Genomic DNA, 13,872 nt, shown 5'->3' on the forward strand with positions numbered 1-13,872 from the left:
CCACCTCACATGCTGCACAGATTTCGTCTGTGAATATCTTGCACACACCTTCCATGTCCCCCATCTGCTCCAAATCATAGTTTACCCAACCATTCCTCCTATGTTCTGCTTTTTTTTTTTTCCCCATACTCTTGCAACCTTTCTACCCTCCTTGGATGGACTACTTCTTCCTGTCCTTCCCTCCTTCCATTCCTCCAATGTATTTGAACCTTGACTTCTGCACCACCACATGGTGGTCAGAAAGTCCACTCCCCCAACCTCTGTATGCTCTTGCATCCATAACACAGCTTCTCATTCTGTCATCCACACACACATATCATAGCTAATAAGTCATTGCCTTCTGTTCAATCAGTTCACCAACCACCCTTCTCATCACTCGCCACATATACCGTTATCTGTGGATCATTTTGTGTCTAACAAGGGTACTGGCTATCCCCAACCCCCTCCCTGCACAAATGTCCACTAGAGCACTGCCATTCTCATCCATTTCTGCAGGCACAACCCACTCTCCAACTACTCCATCCATATGATTATGAGATGATGAAAAAGAAAATTTCTTATAGCGATGTTAGTCGATCAACTCCATCAACACTATGACTGCATTTTCTTATACAGTACAGTATTACAGTACCATATTCTATTGTATCAAGTATGGAGAGCTGCCATCAAGTGAAAAGACTTATACTACTGGTATATCTACATGCTAGTGTAATGGTACTGAGGGAGAGTAGCCTAAGATATCTGAAATGCAGGAAAGGACATCTGGGTGCTCCCATAGTTTGGGTTAGTTACTCCTGAGAGAGAAGTGTGGGTTCAAATTCCATCAGCGGTTGCCTCCATTTTTCTTATCTCTGCTGTCGATCCTGCCTCAGTTACTCTATCATGGTCTCTAAATGTGAACTACCACCACTGAACAATTTTGTTCAAGTCAAAAGATCAAGTTGATTAAAGTTTTAAGGATTAACTACAATGAGACTACTCAATCATAACTTATCTGTAGGCTTATAGCTAAACTGAATACAAATGGAAACAGTACTGGTATTGGTAGTGTAATTTAACTTTATGAAATGCATTTCTGAAAAATTACCTCATTTTCATAATGATTTACTGAGAGGCTGTAAATGAGCTCCTTATGATCACCACTGTACAGCATTAACATATGGTATACTGTACAGGTACTTCAAGATGCAGGACCACCTTTTATATATTATAGAGTAAGACCTGATATAGGCTAACAGACTTATTGTGGCCCTGGCCAATCAAAAAAATGAGACATTCCGATAAAAGCGGCACCCAGAGTTCCCCCTGCTAACCCGGACCTTCTCCAATATATCAGACATTAGTCTGGATCGCATGAACGGTTTTTAAATTGTTTTGACTACCACTGTGATACTGTATCATTATAACTTCACTACATAAATCAAATGGTATAATATATATAAAAATAATGTACAGTACACTGATAAACATGTCTTTTATTTACTTTATTGTGCTGAGCAAAGATGAAGTGGTCAGGCAGTTCAGACTGCTTCTGGCTTTACTGGACTTTTTCTGATATATAAGAATTTAATCCAGTAGCTCCTCAATTCCAATAAAAGTGAATTCCGGTCTATTGACGTCTGTTATATCGAGGTTTCACTGTAGTCTCTCTCTATACTGGCATACTGGTTCAGTATACAGTCATTACTCGTTTTACGATGGGGTTACGTCAGGTCATACTTTATCGTATACCGATTTTATCGTAAATCGGTAGATTGAAACCCATTATAAAAGAGGGGTTACGTCAACTCAACTTCTCAAAGTCACCTAACCAAGACTGAACCATATATGACAACCCACCTTCATTCCTTCCTGTGTTGGTCCAAGTTGTCTCCAAGTCATCCCCCCTGAGGCTGGGGGACAGCCTGTGCTTACAGGCACTCGTGGTCAGCCTCTGAGTCAGACAGGAACAGGTTAGGGGGAGGGGAATCCGGCCCATTCCTGCACCAACCTTAGCGCTGGGACCCATACTTGCACCAACCATAGCACTGGGGCCTACACTGGCACTGACCTTACCACTGGGCGCACAAATCCACAGTAATCCCTTAATTCACGCGAACTTTTTCCACGCGATTTCGGTTATCCACGAATTTTTCGTACAATAATTAAAACATAAAATTATAGTATTCAAATAAATAATTTTAATATATGAGAGAAATAAATAAAATATAAAAATGCCTACCCGCTGCCAGTGCGCATACAGGTGTATGTGTGTGTGTATTTACCTATTTGTAGTATACAGGAATTGAGCAATGCTCGTGTTGTCCTGTCTCCATATCCACATTTATCAAGTCTACCTTTACACACATGAATGTTTTTCTCATGCACCACCTCTTTGTCTAAGTCGTTCCAAATAATTAAGTATTTACCTAATATAACTAATTGTGATATACACGGAATGTACTATGCTCGTGGGTTTCCGTCGCTATTTCTCAGTAAGTCAAATTTAGCTTTAAACTCGTTTAAGTTTTTAGACTGGACGATCTCTTTGTCCAGGCTATTCCATAAGTCTATACTTCTGTAAGGAAAGCTATATTTCTTGATATCCTTCAAGCAGCTTGACTTTTTCAATTTCATTCTGTGTCCTCTTGTGTGTGTGTGTGTGTGTGTGTGTGTGTGTGTGTGTGTGTGTGAGGTGGGTCTACCATGCACCACACAGTCAGTTTTAATCCGGCAGTCGAACCATGCGTGACTGGCGAATCGTTATTTGTGGCTTATTTATCTGCCTTCCAGTGATTGCTTGCCTTGTTTGTCAACAAGGGGCTTAAGCGTGGTGCTAGTGATGCATGTGGTAACACACCAAAGCGGGCTCGTAAAGTGATGTCGCTGACAGAGAAAGTTAAAGTGTTGGACAAACTTAAGGAAGGAATGTCGGCGACAATTCGCTGTCAGGACGATTCCTCGTCATTTATTTACATACCAATTTATTTAGCTTATTTACATACCAATTTATTTAGCAAGTACAGTACACTAGTTTTTTACTTATATGAGTTATGAAATCCCCCAGAAAATTAGTTATTAAAGTATTAATTAATCAATAATAAGTATATTTATAGAATGACAGGGAATCGTCCAGGGTGCAAATTGTCCTGACGGGGAATCGTCCATGTTTTGACGGTGAATTGACTTTACGGGGAATTGTCTCGGAACCGTATGTTTGGGGTGAATGAGTCAACTGTTCTTACAATAAAGAAGGCAGAACGTAGCATACAGGAGGCAATGATGGCTAGTGCACCTGACTGTGCTAAAATGTCTCCACCTACGCCTGTGCTTGTCAGTTTTCAGTAAGTGTTAGGGATTACTGTACTGTAGTATGATGTTTGGCTGAGAGGTGACGATAACGGGGGCACACAAGAACAAGTTGAAAAGACAGGGCTTTGAAGGGGTGGCAGGACCATAACAATGCACTGCACACCGAGGCCGCCATCTTGCCTGAGACAAGCAACGGTCACCTTGTGTGTGCCTGGCGCTTCCCGATGGCAAAATCGTTATAGCATGAAATTTATCGTAAATCGGATTTTGGGGTGGAACTTTTCTATTATCATTGTAGCAAACATCATAAACTGAAACATCGCAAAACGAGTGATGACTGTATACAGTATATATATATAAAATCCTACCTATGAACTGATTCGGAGACTTTGTAATGGTGTACAAAAATGCATTTTCAAGTATGCAACGTTGGGTCTGGTTAGTACTTGGATGGGTGACCGCCTGGGAACGCCAGATGCTGTTGGCATAACGTTCTCCCTACGTGTCAAATGGGGTTGGTGGAGGATTAGTGCCCCTCCCTGTAAAACAATTAACTCTAAGCCCTTGGCCACCCCGTTTGGGATACATGGCGTCTGGCAATGAATGAAAATGAAAAGAGGATCAATCAATAAACAAGGAAAATTCATTCATTATCATCTAACTCAGTGTTGCCCCATGAGGAACATAGGATCCCAGGGCTAGGCATAAGAGCCCAGGGCTAGGCAAGTTGGTCCTGGCATCTGAAGAGTCACACTATCGAGACCATGAAATAGAAAAACCCACACTGGCAGATGAAAAAAGATGTATTCCAAACAGTTTTGGTGACAGCTGTCGCCGAAACTGGAATACATCTATTTTCGTCTGCCAATGTGGATTTTTGTATCCTTGGTCCTGGCATATAAAATGAGAGTGACCAGCCTCAGTCATCCCTGAGTGGCATTATGGTATGTGAGTAATACACCTCAACCACCCCTTGGATATAAACCTGCACCGGCTCAATCCGACTGGAGTGCCTAATTGCCCAATAAAAAACCAAGCGCCGTAATTTGGTTACATGGTTTGGTGGTAGGTGGTGGCGACCATCATCCACTCACTTGATGTAGTGCTACTTACCTCATCCTTCACCTTTATCATTCTTTTTCCGCATCTCCCTGTCATCTTCTTTCTTCCATCTTTCCTATCACTTTTTATTACTCATCTTAACTTTTCAGGTGGCTTTACATTGAGTGACAAGCTTAATGGTTTCCTGTAATCCAGGAAACCATTTACAGTGCTGGGTGGTAACCACTTAACCCCTTAAACGCGGCTGTGTACAGTCGATCCCCCCCCCCGAGTGGCGGGGTTGTATCGCGGTCTGAGTACCTGTAGGAAAATATTCGCCAAAAATCAGAGATTAACCCTAGAACATTATACTTGGTAAGGCAGATAGTACTTACATTCAGCTTTCTCCAGAGACAGGTGTTGAGCCTTCGTGGACTACCCAAGGACTTGTGGAGACTTGCAAAGTGGGTTAACCAAATCTTCACTTTCACACCTCCAGCAACCCGGTTTCCCCTCTACCACAGCCTCATTCTGTCACAGTAAACTTTATACTACAACGTAAAGGTAGTTAGGAATCCGTATTTGTACAATAAGCACTGAAAATAAGGCTAAAATCAATGGAGCGTACGGCCGACATGCACTGTGGCGGCGGTCTTCCCGTCACTCAACAAACATTTCCATTTTCACAGCTAAAAACATGTATACTACATTATTTTCAATCATATTACTTCCCAAAAGATCACCACGGCGCACTTTTTATTCTGCCTTACGTCCGCCACTTTATTCTCGTTCCTGTCGGCCGCTTGCACTGACTGGGAAGAGCTAGAAGTCGCCATAATCTCACTTTGAAAGCCTGCAGTAAACTGACGCTAAACAGGGGCAAACCGTGAGAAAAAAAGCTAGTGTTACAACTGGGGAAACAAGCTTTTCCTAGTAGCATAAACTGTTTGTGAGAGGAGATCGCAGATTTACAGTTCTGAGCGCTCAGAGCGCTGCCATGTATCACAGCCAGGCTGGCCGGGCCGTGGTGGGGGGGGGACGGGGGGAAAACGCGATATTTGGCAACAACTGAGGTCAGTAGTACAAAGGTAAAGTATGCTAGTTGTAGCTAGAGGATGGTGGTACTGATAGACAATACCAGCTGGAGCCTGCTTGCCCGCGGTTATTCAAAATTTACTCAAATCGCAAACGCGACGATCCGCCGTTCTGTCCTTTGGGCCGACCATCGCAAATGCGACGATCCGCGTTTAAGGGGTTAACCAACCCAAACGTGTTCCCTACGAATCAACAAGTGGGATGGTGGAGGGTTAGTGCCCCTCCCTGTAAAACAACTAACTCAAAGACAAACGGCCACCCCTTACGGGATTATGGCATCTGGCTGTAGGTTGGTTTGGTTTATTGGCTACCACCCAATGCAGTAATTGGTTTCCTGGTCTACAGGAAACATTTGGCTCATCACTCAGTGTAGGCTACAGCAGAGTCCCCTGTAGACAGAAGGAAGGTGAAAGAATGAAGGAAAGAAAGACAGAAAATGAAGGATGGAAAGAAAGAAGAGAGGAAGAAGCAGGCACCCGAGAGCAGCATTACATCGAATGAGTGAATGGCGAGTGTCCCCACCAACCACTAAACAGGGAAAATATAGCCTATTTTATATAAAGGATAGATTAGGTTGGCTTGGTGTAAGTTCGAATGTGTTAGCATAAAAAAGGTTAGGTTAGGATAAATTAGGTTTGGTTAAGTTCCCTTGTACAAAGGAAAAGGGGAAAAAGAAGTGTGTGGTAATCATAGGGGCATTTGTCTTCTTAGTGTAAAAGGAAAAGTGTATGGTAGGATACTTACTGACAGAGTTAGGGAAATAACAGGAATTAGTTGGAGAAGAGCAGGGAGGCTTTAGGAAGGGAACAGGTTGTGTAGATCAGATATTCATTCTTAGATCTTTTGTGGAAAGTTTCTAGAGAAGGGAACGAAGTTGTATGCAGACTTCATGGATTTGGAGACAGCATATGACAGGGTGGATTGACAAGGATTGTGGAAAGTATTAAGAATATATGGAGTAGATGGGAAGTTGTTGAATGCTGTAACGAGTATGTATGATGGTGCTATGGCTGCAGTGCACGTGGATGGTGAACAGAGTGAATTTTTCTCTTTGAAGGTTGGGTTGAAACAGGGATGTGTCATGTCTCCATGGTTGTTCAATCTGTATATGGATGGGGTAATAAAAGAGATACAAGGTAGGGCAGTGGATGTTGGAGTGGCCCTAGTGAGAGAGGGTAATGTTTGGAAACTCCCTGTACTGTTGTTTGCAGATGATACCGTGTTGTTAAGTGAAGACGAAGGGGACCTGGAAGGCCTGGTGGATGAGTTTGGAAGAGTGTGTAAGAAACAGAATCTAAAGGTGAATGTAGAGAAAAGTTATGATCTTTGAGAGAGGTGAACCCAGTGAATGTACAGCGAGTTTGGATGGTGAGGAGATGGAAAATGTGAGTGCGTTTAAGTACTTGGGGAGTGTGATGAGTAAGGATGGAAGTTTGGAGGGTGAAGTGCTTGAAGGGTACAACAAGGAAGATCAGTTGCTGGTTCCTTGAAAGCAGTGATAAGAAACAGGAAAGTGAGCATGGAAGTGAAAAAGGTACTGCATGACAGTACTGTGATACCAACTCTAACGTATGGAAGTGAAGCTTGGACGTTGCTGGAAGGACACAAGTCAAGAATGAAAGCAGTGGAAATGAATTATTTAAGAGAAGCCTGCGGAGTCACATGGAGAGACAGGCTGACAAATGAGGATATAAAGGAGCATTGTGGTGTGGAAGTGATAGGAAGCATTAGGGGGAACACACTGAGGTGGTTTGGCCTGTGGAGAGGATGGAGGGTGAGGGACTGATGAGGAGAGTGTATGTGAGTGAGGTGGAGGGGTGGAGAGGGAGGGGAGGCCGAGGATGAGATGGAGGGATGGAGTGGAGAGGTATATGAGAGAGGAGGGTGAGTTGGGAGCAGGGCAGTGAAACGGCGGGGGACAGGGCGACGTGGAGGCAATTTGTTTGTGGCCACCCCGTATGGGATTAAGGCGTCTGGCAATAGATAGATTAAGTTATGAAAACTTACCGGGTAGGTTAGACGTGGCTAGGCTAAATTAACTGTGATAGGGGTATTTTTGCACCAAAAATTGATGTGTGCCTGTCTTTGGCATTGCTAGGGTTTTGTAAACAAAGATGGCTTCTCAAATGCTATTCACTAACACCGAAACTTGAAAGGGCACTCAGAAAATACTACAAATACTGTACAGTATGAAGAGCGCAATAAAAAATAAAATACCATTAAATAAAAATAAAAAAGTGGTCCTACTAATACAGGTATGTCTCCTGGAAGATTACCTAGATTAAATATAAGTACTCTAGCTCAAGTAGGACAGATTTCAGGATTAATTCCTCCAATTCTCCAGTCTGACAAGCCTCTTACAAGCTGAATACAATCAACTAGAGACAGCAGGAATATTTTTAAAAATTGTCATCAGTGTAAATGGGTTAATACAAATGGACATCCTTACACGTTCAAAATAGTGTACCAGTACAGTACATGCATCAACAATGGACCCTTTGAAGATAATGGACCAAGAAAATGAACTCAAGTGTTTTCATCAGGATAGTAACTACCAAACCTAAGGGGTACTGCACCAGTACCGGTATTATAAACAAATACCACATACTGAACCACATGCAATGATTAAACCTCCCTATACTCTGTTTTTCTGTCCTTTCTAGATTCCACCTTACCTCATCAGTAAGTAGGATGAGGTTAGGCTGAGGACAAAATGTACTCCCTCCACAGATAACAAGAATGTCACTGTACAGCATATTAACATATATTAAAAGTAAATATACTATACAGTATTCTCATAACCCTGACTTAAACTGTGCTATACATATGAAGATGCGGTAAATTTTTACAAGTGGACAATACACCTCCCAGGTAGTGCAATATATTTTTCTGGCAGTTTTTGATGCAATTCGAATGTGTCTGACCTTCATTTTTGTCGGAAATGCCCCTCACCGAACACAATAAAACTAACCAAACCCAACATACCTAACCTATCTTAGGGGAGTAATAATCAATTTCTGAATGGGGTAATGGGGGTTATTTGTGATCCTTAGGGACTATACTATATGATAATGGTGCTAAAATTCCAAAACTGCATATTGTCCACTTGTAAAATAATACCGAAGATGCATCAAGAGGAAGAACTACCCCAGGTCTGGAAAAGCTTGCAGCAGCAAAATGTATTTGTCAAATAAATCCTATAATGACCTTATAAAACTACATAAAGATGGATATCAGATTCACTATTTATCTAGCAAGACTAGACACAATGGTGACCTTACTGACTGTAAGCCTAGAGAATTACAGCCTATAAGGTTTCAAATGGCAAGCTTGAAATTTCCTCAACTCTCTCACTGTCTAACTCCACTCTCTGCTGCAATAAGTTCATGTCACTGGCCAATTCCAGTATGCTAAAGTGTGGAGGTTGTAGACCCCTTAGCTGATCATGCTGAAGAATCTGAACATGAGGCAAGCAGTAAGATTTATTTGACTTTGTCCTTATGTTTTATGAAGAGGCCTACCCATCCTATCATCTCGTTGGCCCAGCTTAATTTATAAAACAGCAGCAGAGAAAAGAGATGGCTAACTTAATTTACATATACAATTTCTTCATGCTTTCTCTAACGTACATCAAAAACCATCGTGGTCTCGGCATCAAAAATTGGGTTAAAACAGCTGAACACAGGTCACCTTCCGTTTAATTTCCTTTTACGAATAATCACTAATGGCTGCTCCATGTACATAACAATGCACAGAGCACAATGAAATAGTGCGGTTATTATTAATAAATCTGAAACTCACAATATTGACAGACGCTTGCCGCAACGCCCTGTTTTCCTCATGCAAACTCTTCACTCGTAGTTTATAAGTTTCTAATTCAGCCCTGAGAACACGGTTTTGCTGTTGCAGGCAGTCTATCCTTTTCTGCCACTGCTCCCTAGTGATAGGGGAGGGTGGCATAGACGGGGGCTGCATAATTGGTCCATCTGTAACAGACGACGAGTCACTCTCGCTCGCACTGTCGGCCATGTTTACACTGCTCAACTATAAATGACACAAGCGAAACCCTGTTTAAATTCGAACAGTATTAATACACTATTTACCTATGGAATGCACCGTAAAGAGTAACTGAAAATTTGTAAATATGTTTCATACCAATTAATTTAACAAAATATCCATAACTGATACATATACTTTCGCCCAGAGAGAAATTATGTTCGCTACTGGAACGCCCTTCATGTTACCATAGAGTGTTGGAAAACTCAAGCAAAAAGTTTCAATACCGTATACTCAGACCACACGAGATGAATAATGGTACTGAGGCTGCTGGCCGCCCACTGCACGCTACACTGTCAAGTATTACCTATTAATGAAATGATAATACTACAGCATGCTATGTATTAACAAGGGAACCTCTGAACCATAAATAATATTAACGTAAGTTACAGGTGATTTTTTTTTTTTACTTCGACTGTCGCACGACATTCTTCATATTACTAGTAATCCCAAAGTGTGCTCTCTACCTTCTGCAAAGTTTCGTTTATTATCTGCCGCCATCCTTCTACGTCCTTTAACATACTTCAAGTAAGTTCTAGCAATGATGCCCGATTATTTCAGTGGAGTTTACATCTTGTTTCTGGAGGGTGGGTAGGTAAGCTATAGTAAATGACTTAGAAAGACGGGTATGGACGCTGAGGAAGCTAAAGAACTGAAAATTCGATGGATGAAGTATGAACGAAAGCATATGCTAAGGGTTTGGTACTTTTTTTTTTTTTTACATGGTAACTGTTACTCGGGGGAATGACTCCACTCAATAAATGGTATGTGAAGCGCATCAGCGCAGATCCAGGGAGGGGGAGGAAGGGGCCATCCTTTTCAAGTTGGGTGAGAGTAAGGGGGTTCTCCCCACCCCCTCTCCAAGAGCAGGAACATTTATTTATTTTCTTACGAGCGGGATTAATTTAGATCTACCTGCAGTATTGTCCGCATGGACACGGTCAGAGTTCTGATGTGCCCTGTGAAAGATAAAAACAAAGAAACTTTCCCGTACACTACCACCTTAATCAATCTTTTTTACTGAAAAAAAAAAAAAAAAAAAAAACTACCCCTCCTTGCTGAATCAACCCCCTGGAGTTCCTTCCTTTCCACGCCTCAAATATATCTGGTTCCCTATTTACAAATTTTCTTCAGTTGTGGACCGGAATGTAACTGCTTGTTCATAGTTTTATCTCCTATTTTACAGCTTACAGTGAAACAAGACAACGGGCACATTTGATGGCTGAACCCACCCATAACGTAACTACCACCCCAACTCATCCCAAATGGTATCCTCTGTCCTTGGACACAGCCCTTTTACACACCCTGTTCCCCAAATGCAAACCACACGTATCTCAGACAAATCCTAGACACGCCCCGGCCCTACACCCGATACACCATACATCCCCACCCCTCAACACATCCCTCATACAGCCTGGGTCCCTGTGGGTGCAGGAAACGTTCATAACACTGTATGGCTGCAGCCTGCCAGATTCAAGGCCCACAGAATGATACAGTGACTCAATGATCGACGCAGTTTGGGACACTCACTGGATTCGACCGCCCCTGTATATGTGAAAAAGAAAAGAAAAGTTCGACTTATGTTACAGGAATGGTGTGCAGACCTGTTTAGCCATCATCTATTTATCTATCAATCTACTGCCAGACGCCTTAATCCCGTACGGGGTGGCCACAAACAAGTCGCCTCCATGTCACCCTGTCCTCCGCCATTTCATTGCCCTGCTCCCAGCTCACACCCCCATCTCTCATACATCTCTCCACTCCATCCCTCCATCTCATTCTTGACCTCCCCCTCCCCCCTCCCCTCCTCCACCTCACTCACATACGCTTTCCTCGTCAGTCTCTCACGCTCCATCCTCTCCACATGGCCAAACCACCTCAGTGTGTTTCCCCTAACGTTTCCTATCACATCTACATCCACACCACAACGCTCTTTCACCTCTTCATTTGTAAGTCTGTCTCTCAGTTTGACTCCAAATGCTCCTCTCAAACAACTCATTTCCACTGCCCTCACTCTTGACTTCTGTCCCTCCAACAAGGTCCAAGCTTTACTTCCATACGTTAGAGTTGGCATCACAATACTGGCATGCAATAGTTTTTCACTTCCATGCTCAGTTTCCTGTTTCCTATTACTGCTTTCAAGGAACCAGCAACTTTTCTTCAATGTTGTACCCTTTCAAGCACTTCACCCTCTAAACTTCCATCCTTACTCATCACACTACCCAAGTACTTAAATGCACTCACATTTTCCATTTCTTCCTCATCCAACCTCACTGTACATTCAGTGACTTCACTTCTCTCGAAGACCATAACTTTACTCTTCCCTACATTCACCTTTAGATTCCGTTTCTTTCACACTCTCCCAAACTCAACAACCAAGCCTTCCAGCTCCCCTTCGTCTTAACAACACGGTATCATTTGCAAACAACAGTACAGGGTTTCCAAACACTGCCCTCTCTCACTAGGGCTGCTCCAGCATCCACTGTCCTACCTTGTATTTCTTTTATTACGCCATCCATACATAGACTGAACAACCATGGAGACATGACACATCCTTGTTTCAATCCAACCTTCAAGTAGAAAAATTCACTCAGTTCACTATCCACATGCACTGCAGCCTTAGCACCCCGATTCATACACTTCACGGCCTTCAACAACTTCCCATCTACTCCATAATTATTCTTAATACTTTCCACAATCCTTGTCTATCCACCTTGTCATATGCTTTCTTTTTCTCCAAATCCATGAAGGCCGCAGACTTCTTTCCCTTCTCTAGAAACTTTTCCACTAAAGTTCTAAGAATGAACATCTGATCTAAACAACCTGTTCCCTTCCTAAAACCTCCCTGTTCTTATCCAACTAATCACTTTGTTATTTCCCTAACTCTGTCAATAAGTATCCTACCATATACTTTTCCTATTACACTAAGAAGACAAATTACCACACACTTCTTTTTCCCTTTTCCTTTGTACAGGGGAATAATTATACCTGACTTCCAATCCTCCGGGACTCTACTTTCCTCCCAGGCCAATCTGCACGTCTTTCACACCCATTCTACTACAGTCTCTCCCCATGCTTCAGTATTTCACCATACGCACCATCAATTCCTGGGGCTCTTCCCATTTTCACTTTCTTCATTGCTTCCACAATTTCCATTCTATTGATTTCTTCCTCTCTTCTCACATCCCTCCTTCTCCCAGCTATTCCCCAGCCACTTATACTTACATTACTTTTATTCTCTATGTTCAATAACTCCTTAAAGTGTTCTCACTTTTTCTCCCATCTCCACTAGTAATCTACCATTTTTATCTTTCACTCCCCAACTAGTTTTTTTTGGCACCCTGTTTAACTTTCTTTACGTCTTTCCAGAACATTTTCTTACAGTCCCTCCACTTTACACTCAAGTTCCTTCCAAATTCCTCATCCACTCTCTTCTTACTCTCTCTTACTAATCTTTTCACCTCTCTCCTCCTGACTACATATAACACTCTTTTCCGTCTCTCAACTTCTTCCTCGTCCCTGTTTCTCATCCACTCACTATATGCTTTCTTCTTTTGTGCCACAGCCTCTCTCACCTCTTCATTCCTTCACACTGGTTAAAATCCTGTATAAGTACAGTACTTCCTCTGAAATCCTGTGGCACTATCTTCAATTTGCTGTAAGCGCACACACACACACACACACACACACACACACACACACACACACACACGCACAAGCGCACGCGCGCACCCGATAAACTTTACGCACTCAATTCAATTCACACACACTGCAACGCAACCCGGGTACCGGTAATTCCTGGTTATGGAGCGGCCACCTGAGTCACTCCCTTGTTACTAGGGTCCTGGGAGGAGGGGGAAGAAGAGGGTGGAGGAAAAAGGGAAGGTGGAAGTGGGAAGAGGAGGGAAGGGGAACTAGGAAGGATCATAGGGAGGATGTCGGCTTTAGTGGCTCGGTCGGTATGGTATTGGCCACAAGTTCGGAGGATGCTCTGTAGTGGGTTCGAGGCCCCTAACTGCCTGTCTGATACATAAACAAATACATAACCAAATACATTAATAAATAATTCATATCCAAATACATAATCTCTCTCTCTCCCTCTCTCTCTCTCTCTCTCTCACACACACACACACACACACACTAGCACCATTACACTAGTCCTGAATGAACCAACCGTATCGCCTATTCCATTTGGATCGTCAGTATTAGCGCCGAAGTGGTGACATGTGAAGGTGTGTGGTACGTAAGAGGACTGCTGGGTCTCAGAAGAACGGACAGTCTAGCATAAGCACAGAGTCGATTACTAAGAAATGTTACCTGATGACGTCTTAAGCAACATAAAGTGAGAGAGAGAGAGAGAGAGAGAGAGAGAGAGAGAGAGAGAGAGAG

The 13,872-nt window shown here is 42.7% G+C and overlaps 1 protein-coding gene across 1 annotated transcript in view; it reads right to left on the reverse strand.

Moving 5' to 3' along the window:
* Positions 1-9,462, reverse strand: part of LOC145414688 (coiled-coil domain-containing protein 6-like) — a 52,456-nt gene extending 42,994 nt beyond the window's left edge. Inside the window, exon 1 of the mRNA XM_080284206.1 lies at positions 9,229-9,462. Within this exon, the coding sequence (XP_080140332.1) occupies positions 9,229-9,456 (228 nt within the window). The 5' untranslated portion in view covers positions 9,457-9,462. The remainder of the gene's footprint in view (positions 1-9,228) is intronic.
* Positions 9,463-13,872: the final 4,410 nt, after the last annotated feature.

The sequence above is a fragment of the Coenobita brevimanus genome, chromosome 100, assembly GCF_032717465.1.
Source record: "Coenobita brevimanus isolate Jiangsu-jjx chromosome 100, ASM3271746v2, whole genome shotgun sequence".
NCBI lineage: Eukaryota > Metazoa > Arthropoda > Malacostraca > Decapoda > Coenobitidae > Coenobita > Coenobita brevimanus.